The 15,765-nt window shown below is 47.2% G+C and overlaps 8 protein-coding genes across 8 annotated transcripts; 4 read left to right on the top strand and 4 right to left on the bottom strand.

The window, feature by feature from the left end:
* Positions 1-409: 409 nt before the first annotated feature.
* Positions 410-1,485, bottom strand: B0J16DRAFT_390417 (uncharacterized protein; the record flags this gene model as incomplete). The annotated part of the gene is made up of 4 exons (XM_046131882.1): positions 410-454; positions 513-653; positions 703-1,158; positions 1,246-1,485. The coding sequence occupies 4 exons, from the start codon at positions 1,483-1,485 to the stop codon at positions 410-412; spliced, it is 882 nt and encodes a 293-aa protein (XP_045988139.1).
* Positions 1,323-2,463, bottom strand: B0J16DRAFT_326062 (HAD-like domain-containing protein). The gene is made up of 4 exons (XM_046125961.1): positions 2,391-2,463; positions 2,317-2,345; positions 1,805-2,266; positions 1,323-1,754 (listed from the first exon to the last, which is right to left on the bottom strand). The coding sequence occupies exons 1-4, from the start codon at positions 2,423-2,425 to the stop codon at positions 1,591-1,593; spliced, it is 690 nt and encodes a 229-aa protein (XP_045988138.1). The 5' UTR covers positions 2,426-2,463; the 3' UTR covers positions 1,323-1,590.
* A 645-nt stretch (positions 2,464-3,108) lies between these two features.
* On the top strand, positions 3,109-5,072 carry B0J16DRAFT_277313 (major facilitator superfamily domain-containing protein). The gene is made up of 4 exons (XM_046123802.1): positions 3,109-3,443; positions 3,496-4,524; positions 4,572-4,678; positions 4,731-5,072. Exons 1-4 carry the CDS (start codon positions 3,205-3,207, stop codon positions 4,892-4,894), a joined length of 1,539 nt encoding a protein of 512 aa, XP_045988137.1. The 5' UTR covers positions 3,109-3,204; the 3' UTR covers positions 4,895-5,072.
* On the bottom strand, positions 4,731-7,542 carry B0J16DRAFT_1201 (fungal-specific transcription factor domain-containing protein). The gene is made up of 7 exons (XM_046121592.1): positions 7,320-7,542; positions 6,452-7,267; positions 6,339-6,405; positions 6,106-6,292; positions 5,871-6,054; positions 5,666-5,824; positions 4,731-5,620 (listed from the first exon to the last, which is right to left on the bottom strand). The coding sequence occupies exons 1-7, from the start codon at positions 7,508-7,510 to the stop codon at positions 5,110-5,112; spliced, it is 2,115 nt and encodes a 704-aa protein (XP_045988136.1). The 5' UTR covers positions 7,511-7,542; the 3' UTR covers positions 4,731-5,109.
* A 924-nt stretch (positions 7,543-8,466) lies between these two features.
* B0J16DRAFT_390414 (uncharacterized protein) lies at positions 8,467-8,823 on the top strand (the record flags this gene model as incomplete). The annotated part of the gene is made up of 3 exons (XM_046131881.1): positions 8,467-8,529; positions 8,580-8,667; positions 8,722-8,823. The coding sequence occupies exons 1-3, from the start codon at positions 8,486-8,488 to the stop codon at positions 8,821-8,823; spliced, it is 234 nt and encodes a 77-aa protein (XP_045988135.1). The 5' UTR covers positions 8,467-8,485.
* Positions 8,824-9,483: 660 nt separating this feature from the next.
* Positions 9,484-10,718, top strand: B0J16DRAFT_390412 (uncharacterized protein; the record flags this gene model as incomplete). Its single annotated transcript, XM_046131880.1, has 5 exons — positions 9,484-9,953; positions 10,003-10,114; positions 10,162-10,252; positions 10,313-10,397; positions 10,447-10,718. 5 exons carry the CDS (start codon positions 9,484-9,486, stop codon positions 10,670-10,672), a joined length of 984 nt encoding a protein of 327 aa, XP_045988134.1. The 3' UTR covers positions 10,673-10,718.
* A 263-nt stretch (positions 10,719-10,981) lies between these two features.
* Positions 10,982-13,301, top strand: B0J16DRAFT_326057 (uncharacterized protein). Its single transcript, XM_046125960.1, has 5 exons — positions 10,982-11,028; positions 11,085-11,710; positions 11,756-12,302; positions 12,356-12,722; positions 12,775-13,301. Exons 1-5 carry the CDS (start codon positions 10,997-10,999, stop codon positions 13,108-13,110), a joined length of 1,908 nt encoding a protein of 635 aa, XP_045988133.1. The 5' UTR covers positions 10,982-10,996; the 3' UTR covers positions 13,111-13,301.
* An 893-nt stretch (positions 13,302-14,194) lies between these two features.
* On the bottom strand, positions 14,195-15,554 carry B0J16DRAFT_376961 (uncharacterized protein; the record flags this gene model as incomplete). Its single annotated transcript, XM_046130806.1, has 5 exons — positions 14,195-14,641; positions 14,693-14,806; positions 14,857-15,091; positions 15,145-15,371; positions 15,420-15,554. 5 exons carry the CDS (start codon positions 15,552-15,554, stop codon positions 14,195-14,197), a joined length of 1,158 nt encoding a protein of 385 aa, XP_045988132.1.
* Positions 15,555-15,765: the final 211 nt, after the last annotated feature.

Below are 15,765 nucleotides of genomic sequence, written 5' to 3'. Positions count from 1 at the left end.
GTGCCGCGAAGTAAGCAAATAGCTCACTGAGCTAGTGGAATTTCAGCAAGCCACCTCCCAGCGGGGAAACCCGTCCGTGCAGCTGAAATACCAATCCCCTCAGTTATCACTATCACAATTGCTGGGGTCTAGATCTTACATACCATTTATGTACGACGCATTCCGACAAGAATGTCTCTGACATCAGCTGAGTTGTGAGACACACCTTTCAGCTTAGCCAAAGGAGTTGCGGCTGACTGAAGGGAATGTAAAGTTAACTTTTGAACCATTGGGGCTAGTGTCTGAAACCGTAATCTTTTATTGGGTGCACAAATTATGAGCGGTCTCTCATCCAATTAAATGTATCGAGGAACCGTTATCCTTCAACTTCTATCTCCAATCTAGATTTGATCATTTATGCCAGCCACCTTCACTCTTCCACCGTTATCAAACCGATATTGTTGAAAAGGGCGTCCTGTTGCATAGATTTAGCACCTCCGAACATCCAAATGTAAAGAAACATGAGAACTTACAGCGAAACCACATCCGGTAGCCCACATGCCGACAACCCTATTGCCCGGCTTGGGCTTCACAGAAAACCATGGTGACTCAGGGTCCTTGTCGAGAGGCCCTCCTCTGTGTGTCAGACGCATCTTCCTTCTATCGGTTTTGACCTAAACTGTGTCAGTGATGAATAACTCGTAGCATCACGTTTCTGCTTACCTTAAGGCCAACAACCAAGCGCTCGGAAATTTGCACTTCAAGGCCCACGATATTCTCACCTTCATCGATTTCTATGGTTAGGCCGGACCCCGACTGTTCCCATCTCCTAGGAGCGTTACGCATCATCATCATCGGGCCTACGTCGCCGATCTCCTCCGTAGACTCTTCACCATTTTCCGACTCAAAAGTGAAAGCTAAAGACGCGACGTGACACATGTCGTAGATCGAGGACCAGATTGACGCCAAGTGTCGGTTATCGCCTTCTAGGCCCCAGGTGCACACCTGAATAGGCACACTAGCGTCCTCCAGAAAAGGGCCATTCTTAATAAGGCCATTGTGATTCCAGAACAATAACGGTTCGGGTGGGATTTGAGGAGACCACAGGTAATCGAGTCTCCAATCCTGGTCAACCTTCTGTACTACTGTTCGTCGTTCAAGTATTTGCAATCTGGTAGCCTGTTTGCAGTTAGCTCAGCATGTTCGATAAATGGAAGATATTTACTCACATCAAAGCATGCATGGAGTGTCGAAAGACACGCATACTGAGCTGAATTGAACCGATTCGGGGAAACAAAGCGATCGCTCTTGGCTAGTGGTAGGTCTGAATGATCTATGGTGTCGCGAAGCTAACATAGAAGCCATGTGGTTTTGTGATTTGGTTTCTTCAACCGCCACTTCATTCGTCAGGCCGCGGCAATCCGACTCCGCCATCTGACGCAGCACGCGACAGTGCATTAGCCCCAGTAGAATAGCTGCTAGCACAGGAAGGAACAAACCACCCATAGGTGAGAAGGCCAACTAAGCCAGTAGTAAAGGGTGTTCTGTCCTGTATTTGAAAGATATCAAGACTATTTCCAGCTTCAAACCCCATTGGCGGTACTTTTACTACTATGTATTCTTAAAAAACTCAGGATATAGCGACCGCAACTCCTCAAGGCTACGAATCTGATACTGCGATGCCGGCGTCTCAGGAAGAGGAAAACCCTCCTCTACATAATGAATAGCCGTCCATCCAGCCTGTTGTGCTCCAATGACATTCTTATGCGAGTCGTCTGTCCAACAAAATCAGCAAAATTCAACATTAACCAGAACCGCAACTTACCGACAAAATAACAATTCGAAACGTCAGAGACCCCAGCTTCTTCCATAGCTTTCTCATACATCGCCTTCTGCGGCTTACACACGAAAGGTATCTTCGTATAATCACAATACGTCAACCCCTCAAATAAATCCTCCACGCCAAGCAATTTCACGACTCTCCGTCCGTGATTAACATACGCGTTTGTTAGTAACCAAAGTCTGACTTTCGAAGTATCAATTTCCTCGAGGAATTTTCGCAATTGCGGGTTGGGTTTGATGAGGTCGTCGAGTGGTAGCGCGTCATCGACTTTAGCATTGTAGTCGAGCGCGTCGATTTGAAAATCGCGCACGAGACCTTCAATTGCCTGGCCGTATTGTTGGTAGTAGTCCTTGTGAAGGCGCTCTGCTTCTTCATGAGAAAGCCCTAGGTGAGTTTTAAAGTAGGCGTCGATGCGAGCTGACATGAGCTCTAGAACTTTGTGATCTGGCTGAAGTCAGTGACGCGGTGAGGAGCTGAGAGTTTGCGTGACTTACTGCGTGAATATAAGCAATTATCAATGTCACTAAAAATTGTCAGCGGGCGTAATGGTGGAATGCAGTGCACTTACAAGAACAAAACTGGCTTCTCCGAACCGCTGCCCATTGTCACAGTTGGTTTTCCACACGACGTGATGCGAGAGGGAAACTGGTGGAGTCCAAATTTAGAATGATCACGACTTGTCGACCAACAGGACAGGCAAAGATTGTCGCAGAGCCTCAAACTCTCAACATCATCTTTACATAGAATAACTCCCAGAACCAGTTGCAAAGTAACCTATTACCATATTGTCATGATGTCCGACTCACTACGTATTGATGACCTGATAATCTGTCAGAAATCCATGTCGCGGTCGCGAGTTACCCTATATGCTTCACTTTGTGAGTATATAAATGGCATAAGCCCCCACTGATATCTATTTGGGTTTTTTGAAGGTCAATTATCAAGCGTGAGTCTATTTTCCTTCTGAACAAGATTGGCCGGTGGTGAAGAAATTGATGAGTCAATTGCCCTTCTCATTGAATGTCCTCAACACCAGAACAGCGAACATCCACAGCACCAGCCCCAGCGAAAAGGGCATAGCGTGATATCAGCAGGCAATTATTCCCTATTCCCGATATCATTCTTATCAATCAAGTCGCCGATTCAACGCAGTGGCCAATTGCCCCTGCTCAAATCAACTCCACCAGTGCGTCACAACTCCCAAGACACCGCGGCATCTTAACCTCCTTGATCCCCACTCCTTATCTCCGACAAAAAAGTGAAATCGTCATTACAAATCCGTGGATCCGTCAAAATTATTTTTCTTACCTAGTCCCTTTTCTCTTAAATACCTACGTCAGACAGTCATGTTTTGAAACAGCATCACCATCAATATCTTTACCATGGCCGTGAACGGTATCCAACACGAAGACCCTGGGTCTGACGTGGAAAAGAACGCGCCACCATCAAACAATGCGCCAAACGAAGACCAAAATCTGAGCGATCAGACCACCGAACATGGAATCCAAGAAACAATCCCAGTCACATGGGATGGCGACAAAGATCCCCTCTGTCCAAGAAGCATGTCAACACTACGAAAATGGGTCATCGTCTCAATTGCCTGCGTAGGAAGTTTATGCGTGTAAGTCAACCTCATTCTAACTAAGTGCCAAGAAACTAATTGACGATCTTAGAACATGCGCCAGTTCAATCTACACAGCAACATACGAACAAATGAACGCCGAATTCAACTGCTCTCAAATCGTCGCCACCCTCGGTCTTTCAACTTTCGTCCTAGGAATTGCCCTTGGACCAGTCCTGACAAGTCCATTGAGCGAGTATTACGGTCGTCGACCTATCTATCTCGTTTCTTGGACTATGTTTATTATCTGGACTATCCCTTCTGCCGTCGCGCAGAATATTCAAACCATGATCATCGCGCGCTTCTTCACTGGCTTTGCTGGGAGTAGTTTTCTCAGTGTCGCGGGTGGAACGGCGGGCGATGTATTTGAGAAGGAGGATATTCAGAAACCTATGAGTTTGGTATCTCTTGCGCCGTTCATTGGACCAGCTATTGGACCTTTGATTGGAGGATTTATCAATTATAATACTAACTGGCGCTGGACGTACTATGTTATGCTTATCTGGGCGGCTATTCTTATGGTTGCGATTGTCTTCTTTGCGCCTGAGACGTTTCATCCTATTCTTCTTCGAGAGAAAGCGAGGAAGCTTCGCAAAGAGACTGGTAACGATGCGTACCGCGCTCCAATGGAAGAAGCACACAAGCCCATCCTCGAAACCCTCAAGATCTCTGTTTCACGACCCTTCCAGCTTCTCTTTCTCGAACCAATGTGTCTCTGCCTCGATCTCTACTCGGCCATCCTCCTCGGCATCTTGTATCTATTCTTCGGCGCCTTCCCACTCGTATTCCGAACAAACCACGGCATGAATCTCTGGCAGGTTGGTATGACGTTCTTGGGTATCTTCGTTGGACTCATCATCGCGACGGCTACGACACCGATCTGGGCTAAACTTCGAGCTGGGTGGTTGGCGAAGCAGAAGAAGGAGACGGGCAAGGCTGTTAGTGAGCCAGAATACAGACTCCCTCCGTGTATCCTTGGCGCTTTTCTTATCCCAATTGGGCTATTTTGGTTTGCTTGGACAACCTATTCGAGCGTGCATTGGATTGTGCCTATTATTGGTTCAGGAGTGTTTGGATGCGGGTAAGCTACCTCTCTTATCTATTCAGACCACAGCTGACACCTTCTAGTATGCTCCTCGTTTTCACCGGCATTTTCACTTTCTTGGTCGACGCCTATCCTCAATATGCCGCCTCAGCAATGGCAGCCAACAGTTTTGCCCGCTGCTCTTTCGCTGGTAAGTCTTCTTTCACCTCCATCCCAAGCACAATATCTAACTCCCTTTCCAGCGGCATTCCCTCTCTTTGGTATTCAGATGTACAACACCCTTGGTTTCCAGTGGGCGTCTAGTCTGCTTGCGTTTTTGACGGTGGCTATGGCGCCGTTTCCTTGGCTATTCTTCAAGTATGGCAAGAAGTTGAGAGCCAAGAGCAGATTTGCTGCGGTTACTTAGGTGGAAAGTTTTAGGAGATGTAATGGGAAGATGATGGGTTGAGCGATAGACAAAACGGCGTGTGACTTGGGAGTTGCATTGGTTTAGCGGATTTGTTCCAGAGATACCATAGACTATAGATATAGAGACAGGATTCGATATAGCATTCTTTATCAATACTTTTGCATAAATTGTAGTATCGAGTTCGGACAAAAAGTTTAAATTGACTCTCTGCTCTACAAACCCAACGAACCAGGTGGCACAGGTCCAAAGTTGGGTGGGAGTAGCGGACACAACCCATGCTGCAACAGTAAGTCGACATCAATAGTATCCTCCGCCCAAAAAGAATCGAACCCAAACTGATCCGGATACAACATATCACCTGGCGGCTCCATCATCGACCCGTCACCATTAGAGAAGCTGGCCTGTTGATTGAACCCATTCAATGCCTCAGCCAAATTCTGCGATCCAACCTCTCCAGAAGCATTATCCTCGTTGGCGCGAGCAATACGAGACGTCACATCAACGATTGAACCAGCCGAAACCGCGGAACCTTGGCCTGTCAATCGCCGGAAGAGGTTGACGAAGAACTTCGTTATCCACAGTCCGATCGGCCATGACTTTGCCAGTTCACTTAGTGCGAGGATGCATTGTCGTGATTTGTTACCTGCTAGTTGGCGACGGATGGGGTCTTTTCGACAAATGACGAGTGTATGGATCGAGAGCGCTCCGAAAACGGCGGGAATACTGAACAAGTTAGGAGCGACGCAATAGAATGTGAAGGTTTCTTACATGTGCATTTGGACATATCGCAACGTGCCGACTGCGATGAGGTCTTCAGTCATGCGCGTGATAGTATCAGCTGCTCTGCGTGCCATTATATCACCCTCGACCTGAGCTGGCGAAAGATCATGAATTGCTTTCGGTCGGAAGAGAAGGATGAAGTAATTCCTGAAACACGTTAGATAGATACCACCGTGTGCTTTTCATGTCTTACTGGTAAGCCATGTGTAGCTGGGTAGCCCAGAACGCTGCCCCACGAGTCTCATCAAGTGGTGCTATTTGCATACACTTTGGTAACTGTACTTCCCACTCTTCGAGCCTTCGTTTGAGATTCGCAACTTCGTATCGTTCTGAAGCTATACGACGTGGACTGAATTCACCAATGACAATGTCCCCGACTAGTCATATCAATAGTCGTTCCATATGTTTGAGTGGAGAGGAAAGCTTACGGATTTCGGCAGCCTTGCGCATCTCGAGAAAAAAGGCTGTTTGATGTTCGTTCTGAGGTGGTATGAGCGGATCGTCTGTGACATCGTCGTAGTAAAGGTCGGCCTCGGTTGGTGGCTCGATATCACAGTCCTCATCTCGGATTCTGCATGGTTTCCCCAGGCATGCAGCCGTATGTCGATCGCGAGTCTAATGATATCAGCTACCTGAAATGGAAGGCCCAGACTGTACTCACGTAAATAGACCACCATATCCGTTTCCGCAACGCTCTCTTCTCCGGACTGAGCCTAGAGGTGACTGTTCTGCAGGAAGTCAGTACTGGTCACGGACGGGTGAGCAACAACTTACGAGCGGTGTAGCCCTAATGACTGAGCATAAGAAGTTGCACAGCCCAACCAGAACCACGCATCTTTCTGATCATCAGGTCCATTCCACCAGAACCCCAAAAGATGAAGCGAAGCAGCAAGTAAATCCCGATCTGTCTCATGATCAACATCATAGAGCGTCTTGGCACGAAGGTAATGGTGTTTCCGCGCGGCAACACGATCGCTGAAACCAGCATCCTTAATCAAATCTTCTTCGCAAAAGATGTAAGTGACGACAAACATGGCGTGCAAGAGAAGAGTCGAAGCTTGCCCGGCTTTGTAGCTCTGTAAGAATAGTCTTCTGTCGACGACGGGCCAAGGTGGATGCACTGTGTCGAAGAAGATGTAGATGAGTCGATCCATTATATCTTTTGACGGTAGTGTTAATGCATCTTGCAAGCGAAGCGGCTCGATTTGAGGGCGTGATGGTGCGACTGCACGGTCGACTATCGATGCTGGAATGGGATAGTGCACCTTGACTGGTTCACTGACTCCGCCTCTTGGAGTGCAGATTAGTTCGACGATGTAGGACAGGCTACTTGAGTCGCCGAGGAAATAGGATCGGTCTTTCACTTGGCTAAGGTTGGATTGGGTTTGTGGTTGAAAGTCAGGTTGAACAATTGGTTCTGGGTTTTGTGGCTGCGTAGAGTATTGGGCAACCTCATTACTTTGAGGAGTCATGACTGCAATACTCTCAACATTTGGCGTCTCATCTTGTCTATGAGCTGGGCTTTGAGTCTGCTGCAACCGTCTCGAAGAGCGCTGCTGTTTCGACTGAACATTACTTCGTCTTGCATACCTACAACAGCGTAAGTCGTCTATGTCCCCCTTGTCTCCTCAATTTTACATACTTGCCACGTTTCGACTCAATTAATTCACATTCTGAACCTCGCGTGCGACAATGCCAACATGGCTGGCCTTCGCCGGCGTCGCATTTGACTCGTCGGGCATGACAGGCTTTGCATGCGACTCGCGCTACACGCGTACGACCAGGTGTCACGCTAGACGGTCTTGAGTCGCTCGTGTTGGTAGATTCGGTCATCGGTATTGTTTCGCGTTATGTGTATTTCTCAGCAATTGCTTATGGTGAAGGTAAGTCGGCGATTTCGGTGTCTTGACTTCGCTGGAGTAAAACACGGGAATAAGCATTTACGTAATACTTCCTGCCTTCATTCCGGGCGGCCTTAACTGTTTCGACTCTAGCGTTTTCTGCAACTTATCTTATCGTGCCTTATCTTATCTTATCTGGATCTGAGTCTGAGAAACCTAGGGTAACTAAAACGTCACTATAAGTTAACGTACCTAGTTAAGAAAATCAAATATAGCAATTATTGATCTCTGGGTCCTATCTTAGCTAACCGCTTTACTTATCTAACAATTGAGATTTTGTAGTGTCAAGAGATACAGCAATAAAAAGTCATCGCGCTAATAGCTATCCGATTTATCCGCTACTCGACTGAAGCAGTGGTTAAGACTCTCCGGAAGTGAAAGTTTCACATTCACCGATACCAGCGGCAACGCATGATTCGGTTATTATTGATCTGACAAGCGGTAAAAAAAAATACATTCAGCTCAATGACGATATAAGAAATCCCCGACATCTCGTTAATCAATTCACGTTAGACCTGCCATTGTCCTAGTGGAAAGGTGAACCTTGCATCCGCGTCGATCACCGTAAGCTTATACCAATGAGCTGTTCCCATGTCAGCCATTGCTAGGAAACAAAGCAACCTCCGCGCGTCATGATCGCGCATTGCTTCAAGAACTCCGTCACTCAGCCGTGAATTATGTATTGTTTGCTTCTTTATAGACGTCATGTCGAAATAATACGATGTTTTTTGGTCAGGGTGAGGAGTCGTATACGTCATGCAAACGTACCGTAACGCGTCAATTGAACCACTAACATGAAGTCAGCCGCTGCTTATTGAATATTTAAAGGTGAAGAAACCCGAGTAATTGGGAAAATCGGAACAAAATAAAAACAATTATTAAACACAACAACACTTTAACTATCACTATGACTGGTACCGATAACCCCAACCCTGGCAACTTTGCCAACCGGTATGTTCTAAACAAGTCATTGACATCGAGAACTTTGCTAACAATTTCAGACCCAAGGAGGAGGTCCGAGAGATTGCTTCCAAGGGCGGAAAGTCCAGCCACTCTGGTGGTTTCGCCAGTATGGATCCCGACAAGCAGGTTTGTCCACCAATATTCTACTGATTTCCATGCAGACAACTAACATATATCAAGCGAGAAATTGCTTCCGAGGGTGGCAAAGCCTCATCTGGCTCCTTTGAGCCCGGCAGTGAGAAGGCCAAGGAGGCTGGTCGCAAGGGCGGTCTCAGTTCTTAAATGTATTACTATTATGAGAGATTGCTTGGACGGATGGAAGTGCTCTGTATCCACAAGCTATAGCGATGAATTGAGACGATCATTCAAACTTTTGATGTTTTCCTGATAACATGAAGCATTTTATTGACTGATGCAAAAATCAGGTATTCTGAAGTAAGGCTTGGAATAGCTGGGGTGATGGTCGTTTTACCGGTAACTGATCAACAAGACCAGCAATTGCCGTCTCAAGTGCTTGCATTAGTGCCGTTGGAAATATGATTTGCACTGTGAAACTTACAGATATTAACCGTACTGTGCAACTGTGGGCAGATCTAAGTGCCAGGCCACCTTGACCAACCCCTCATGAAAGGAGACCATCATTTTGTCGTCAGCGTCACAATATGGAACCAGCCTCATTTCTTTACATCACGTAAAAAGCAAACACTGATTGAAAAGACACGTAAATGGCGTCTGCGGACATTTTCTTCCGGTCATCCTGGTACTTGGAGACAAACATGGGTCAATTGCTCAGCATGACGAGACTTGTGTTATTTGAGAACCAACAGTATGAAAGATCCCGTAAACAATGACAGACCGACTTTTATTTATAAACCAGATTTCCCCTCATCTGCTGTCCCCTTGATACGCTCTGCTTCTTTTAAACTACCAGACTAGCCCATCATGTCGCGAAATATTTGCATCACAGCCGTCGACGGCAATACAGGGTTCCTCATCGCGGAACTAATCCTCAAGCACCGCGATTTTTCCCGCAAAGTCACCAGCGTCGTCGGCCTCACCCTTAACCCAGAATCCGAAAAGGCCCAAGAACTCAAATCACTCGGCGCCAAAATTGTCCCACACAAGCCTGGTCGTCTTCGAATTATGGCCAAGACCCTTCAAGACACTGGCTGCGACACTATCTGTCTCGTTCCCCCCACACATGAACATAAGCTTGAGATTACCGAGGAGCTTGTCCATGCGGCCAAGAAGGCGGATGTACCTAACGTTCTGCTGATTAGTTCGGCGGGGTGCGATTACGCTGAGAGGGGAAAGCAACCCAGGTTGAGAGAGTTTATCGACTTGGAGGCGCTTGTTATGGAGGCCAAGGGAGATCCGAATGTTTCTACTGGAACTTCGCCCTGTATTATTCGGTAAGTCTTACGATGTCCACAAACGTAACAAGAAACCAATGATCTCTAGGGCTGGCTTCTTTGCTGAGAATCTTCTTCTGTACTCCAAACAGGCGAAAGAAGAAGGCATTCTTCCACTTCCCATCGGAGAAAATCACAAGTTCGCCCCAGTTGCACTTGGTGTAAGATTATTCGATACCAGATAAGGCATTCGCTGACAAAGAGACAGGACGTTGCCCAAGTTGCTGCCCATGTCTTGACTGGAAAGGGCAAACATGGATTTGACGACCGACATCGTGGCCAGATGATGGTCGTTACTGGTAAGTCAAATCTCTCAGGATAAACACCCTCGACCGAACAGGACTGACGTTAAGTGCCAGGCCCAATGCTCTGTGCCGGAAAGGAACTCGCCGCCGCCGCCAGTAAGGCTCTCGGAACCGAACTCCAATTTGAAAACATTTCTCAGTACGTCTCCTTACCACCAAAACATTGCATCATACTAACCATGTCCTAGTGCCGAAGCGAAACGAGTACTCAAGTCCCAAACCGAATTGGATCCATCAGAGCAGCAGTATCTTCTCGAGTACTACAGTCTTGTCAAGGAGGGCAAAACCAACTACATTTCCACCACAGCCTTTCACGATGTAACCGGCGAGCATCCCACCGAGCCGGAGAATTTCTTCAAGATATATGAGGGTGAGATGAGACCTAAAAAGAAGGCCAAACATGAGCATAAGTAACATGGAGCATCAACTTGTTATTGATTTCACGGCTGGAATCGTTGCGACAGGGTTTGTCGTGTGCATACAACAAATTTCTGTAAATTAGTAGAACAAGCTAAGGTGTTACCACTATAAATGTAACATTCTACTTTTCATAATAGGATATTCTTATCTGAACAAAGACAGTATTGAACATTGTCTTGGTGGTTGCTGTGCTCCCTGTATTTAGCGGGAAAACATTTCTCCCTGAACCGCCAAACCCGAGTTCCGAAAACCGGCTTCTCGGCTCCCAAATTTCTCTGGATCTACCCTTCAAATCCGACAACCCGCCAATACCGAACAATGCGATCCAGTTTATCTTGCGAACAGTGCAGGTAAGTCAATGAACTGGTTGATTTGAAGATAGAATAGTTTTAACATATTATTCAAGAAAAGCCAAGGTCAAGTGCGTTCACACTGGAACCGCACCTTGTTCAAGGTGTGACCGACTCGGAACATCGGGCTGCGAACTCTCGAGACCACAAGTCAGATCTGTTAAGAAGGTCGCAAGAAGAACACAGAATGCATCGATAGCTTCGACTCCGAGGGGTGACGAGACTCCAGTGATTTCGCATTCGTCGGTCTTCCAAAGTCCGGCCACACCCATACCTTCAAGACAAACAGCACCATACAACGAACTCGAGAGTATGGACGAACATCTGTCGAATCTACCAATGGGTGTCATTCTAAAAGCTCTGAATATATTTACTGCCAAGTTTCCTGAGTTGAGAATACTTCAGGCGTCGGCCTTTATGAAGGAATTTCAGACTGTGCGAACCAGAGAGGGTAAAGCGCTTCTTGCTACAACTCTTGCCATCACAAGGAAGCAATGTTCTATCGTCACTGGGGACTGGTTAAGTAGCTTGAGGAGCAGTGAGGCTTATGCAAGTTACGCTTGGAGTACCCTGGCAGATGCTATTCTGCAACCGCCAAAAGTCCAAGTTGTACAGGCTTTGTTGATTCTGACGTTATACGAATGGGGAGTGCGTGAGTATCACAAAGCCTGGATGCACTGCGGTAAGTAACTCACACCCCGACATAAACGCTTGCTAATCATATCAGGAATGGCAATTCGCATCATGCAATCTCTTCACAGCTCCCGCATAAGTCCCCATCCCCTCGACGTCTCCCAAAGTCACGACCCAGACACCATGGCCATAGCCGTAGAATCTCGAACATACTGGGCCTGCTTCATAATGGACTGTACCATCAACTCAGGAACATACAACCCCCGCATGCTCCCCATGTCCGAAATGCAAAAGCTCAAGGTCCCTCGACCTCTCAACTACACCGACTTTTCTTTCGGCACTTCGCTAGGCGACACGTCTGGTCTTGCAGAGGGATTTGAGTCTATCGCGCTGGGTTTTGATATTTATGCTCAGGCTATGTCGTTTGTGTTTAATAATGGACGGTGTGCGCCCGGGATGTGTGCAGCAGAGAATTGTCCTTGGGTGCCGGGGTCGCCTTGGAATCAGTGCAGGACAAGATTGGAGGAATGGAGGAAGGGACAGCATGAGAGACTTTGGTATCCGGAGCAGAGCGTTGTTGTGCATATGACGTTGGGGCATGGTGAATCTTTCATTTACCTAAATATGCTCTACTATCTCAGGTAAGATTCCTGCCGACCCTGAAGGAGTGGCGCTGACATTAACATTTACACAGTACAATCATGCTTCACCGAGAATACTTCCCCTTCTTACCGAAAGCCGATATGACACCTCGTGGTCCCGTCGACCCCCCTCTCCTAGAAGCAGAAGCTCCACCAGGTTGGTGGGATGAAAGCTCCAGAGAGGTCTTCAACGCAGCGGAACAGATCACCTGCTTGCTTCAAGAAGCATCGGAGTGTGGTATCCCACTTATGACACCTTTCTCTGGATTCTGTGCTTTCACAGCATGTTTTCTGAATCTCTACGTATTCCGATTTCCTAGGATGAATCTTGGCCGGAGTACGAGGGCTGAACAGCTCATGAATTGGGGACTGGAGTACTTGGAAGAATTCCAGAATGCGTGGGAACTCGCTGGAGGTTGGGTAAGTTCAAACATCGTATTTGCAACAGAACGTCAGGAACTAACAAAATCAGATTAAAACTATTCAGAACTCATCACTCTTATACAAGCGAGCCACAGAAGACGAAGGTCGTTACCGTGGTCGCTCAAGAGCCGACTTCGAGGCTTTACACCAGTCAATTCACGAATATCGCATCGTCGATAGGTCGGATCAGCATTTACAGCAAATCAGCCACGCCGATAGACAGAGAGAAGATGGAAGTGAAAGTTCGGTGGCTGCCCAGAATCAAGCTCTTGGTTTGGGTGCGCCTGTTGCTGTGCCGGATCCGTTCCCGAATTGGTGGTCTATGCTGCAGGAGGTTGAATTTACGGATGTTGGCAATTTGTGGAATGGGATGCGTGAGATGTAGACTTTTTGGATGGGGTCCGGATTTCATGTGTTTAGACCTTGGGTGCAACCCTACATTCCTTCATATACGACACAGGAGATATATCAGCGCGCCAAGTCTAAAAGGCAGCATGTTGTCACACCTGGGCCTACAAGCAGAAACAGCCCACGTGACAAGGATAGCCTTCGGGGAGGGGTTAAAATTGCAGTGAACATTTCACGGATTGGTCACTTGTCCTTAATCAAATGCGCTTATTGGCTGAGCTATTAACTTGAGACCACCAGCATGTAAAGTTCTATTGGTGGCGCTGGAGTTAAAATTGAAGTGAAGATATCGCGGAACGACCGCTGACAGTGCTATCGTCCTTGATCTGATATGTTTATTGGCTCAGCTCGACAGTTAATAGGACCAGCTGCACCGATGTAAAGCTTGCTGACCCAGGCCGTATACAAATGTAAATCGCCCGGCTACATCGTCTGCCAACTGCAAGCATGATTGTGAGGAGTATACTGTTACCTTCTTGATTTGAAATGCTATAAGTATAGTTATAGTTCTAATGTACCCTACCGCGCATGAAAAATATCTCCGAAGCCTACTAAAACAATTGTTTGAACCCCAGTTATTAGCCAGGTCGATTAGATATATCTTAACACTGGAGAACAAAGACAGATGCTACGTCGGATGATAGCCGAAACATTCTGCATCTGAATCTGTTTTGCGTCACACAGGGAATCCCATGCTTATAAACATCGCTTACCTCCGCTGCATTGACAACCTCTAACCAACAGGTATACCAAAATCCACACGCTTTAAACATTGACAAGGTCCTCAAACTCAACGCCTCGGCTTCGGTTAACCTAACCGGTAGATTGACCGCCCCTCCGTTCTCAGGGCTCAATATAAAGCGGAGGCTGCAGGGGATCAAGGCGGATCCGCTGAAGGTTCGGGGAGTCGGGCACTTATCAACCCTGGTCCTTGCATTCGCCGGATGACGATCTTCCGCAGGATCCGGGATCCACATCAAGTTCAAAGAGGTTCATGAAGAATTTGCATTACATTATTACATTGAGTATAGATAACAAAGGAAATCTCTCTCATATCAGACTCAAGGATCCCTTGTCTTGTACCCCCAATCGTGCACCGCAGGACCCTTTGTAACCTCGCCAAGATTCGCATCATCGAAAGCCTCGGACTGCACGCTAATCTCCTGCGCCACAACAATCCCCTTGCCGTTCCCACTACTCGTGCCAGGCAGGATATGCTCGTCGCTGGCCCAAGCAGAAGTTTGCGGCATCGTAGTTAGCGGATGACCTGTGTTTGTGTCGTTTTTCGTTCTGCGGCTGGATTTGAAGCGGCTTCCTGCTTCGTTGCTGCGTAGCTGGTGGCTTTGTGATGCGGATTTTGTTCCACGGGAGAATAATACGCTGAGACCGATGAAGTTGGCGCCTTTGCGGATTAAGGGTTGGATGATGGGTAGATTGGTTACGATTATTGCCACGAAGGTTTCGCGGCAGGCCCAGGAGCTACCGGATACTGCGCCTTCGGGACCAGCCTAGACAATTGTTAGTAAATGATAGATGGTGAGATGAGGGGTGGCGCGTACTGTGAGAATGGTCACAGCTCGTATTGTACCGGCCATCATGATGAATAGAGCGCCGCTGAATAGAAGCATGAGTGTAAGTCTGCGTCGCAAGCTAATGTTGACGCCCCAGAGTAGCTGCAGAACTGTCAGTTATCCATCTCGATAGTGTCGGCTAGTCTACTTACAGGTAAAGGAATAGACAGCAAGTAAACATCCGTCAAAATGTTGGGAATGACAACAACCAGAACATATGCCGGTGACTTCGTCGGTTGACAGATCAAGCCAGGATCAGGCGTAACCTGCCAAAAATGATTGAAAGGCTGGCATGACAATAAAATAGTAAGAGCGACAACACCATAAGTGATCCCAAGAATGATGTATGCCACGATAACACGCATTCTTAGATGCGACAAGCCCGAGCTAGAAGAAGTCAGTATGAACAATCCCGAATGAAGAGAAAAGAGGTGACGTACGTAAGACGACCGTAGAAAGCAGTGACGCAGAATTTAAGCGACCAAAGAATACAAGCATAAAAGGACCAGCCTATAACCTGAATCTTGGATCCCCATACTCGATTGTAGTGTTCTTCGCTGTTGACGTCGATGTCGGCGCGTTGTTCGTCGGTCATGTAACTATTGGTCAAGCCCTGGAATTTGGCGCCAACGAGGTACGCTGCTATCGTTTCGGCTGTGAAGAGGAGCTATGATGGTCAGTGTTGAGTCTGCGTGCACTGTTCAAGAGAACTTACGCCAGTAAATGGCATCAGATAATCGTCCAACTGCCATCCCGCAACCCCAACCTGTCGCCATCTCACGCCAATGCGGACAAAGATGGTGACCAAGCCAAGAGAGAGCAGGATGAACTGTTCCGCAATAGCGTCCATCTTGAACAACTCACAATCCTACAGAGAAGCAAAAAGAAAGTAAAGATGAAAAGAATCTAGATGCGACAGATTCATGGGGAATAAATACGGGTACAAGCATCAAGTTTAATTTACACATTCGGGACTTGCCTTCTAAGAACGGGTCCATATACCGAGACATTAAGTGTGTGCTTTGACAGCGACGTTACCTTCCTTTGAGCCGCCATGAAGA

The sequence above is a fragment of the Fusarium flagelliforme genome, assembly GCF_020744385.1.
Source record: "Fusarium flagelliforme strain FIESC 12 MPI-CAGE-AA-0113 chromosome Unknown B0J16scaffold_1, whole genome shotgun sequence".
Classification (NCBI taxonomy): domain Eukaryota; kingdom Fungi; phylum Ascomycota; class Sordariomycetes; order Hypocreales; family Nectriaceae; genus Fusarium; species Fusarium flagelliforme.
This window is presented reverse-complemented; position numbering and strand designations above follow the sequence as displayed.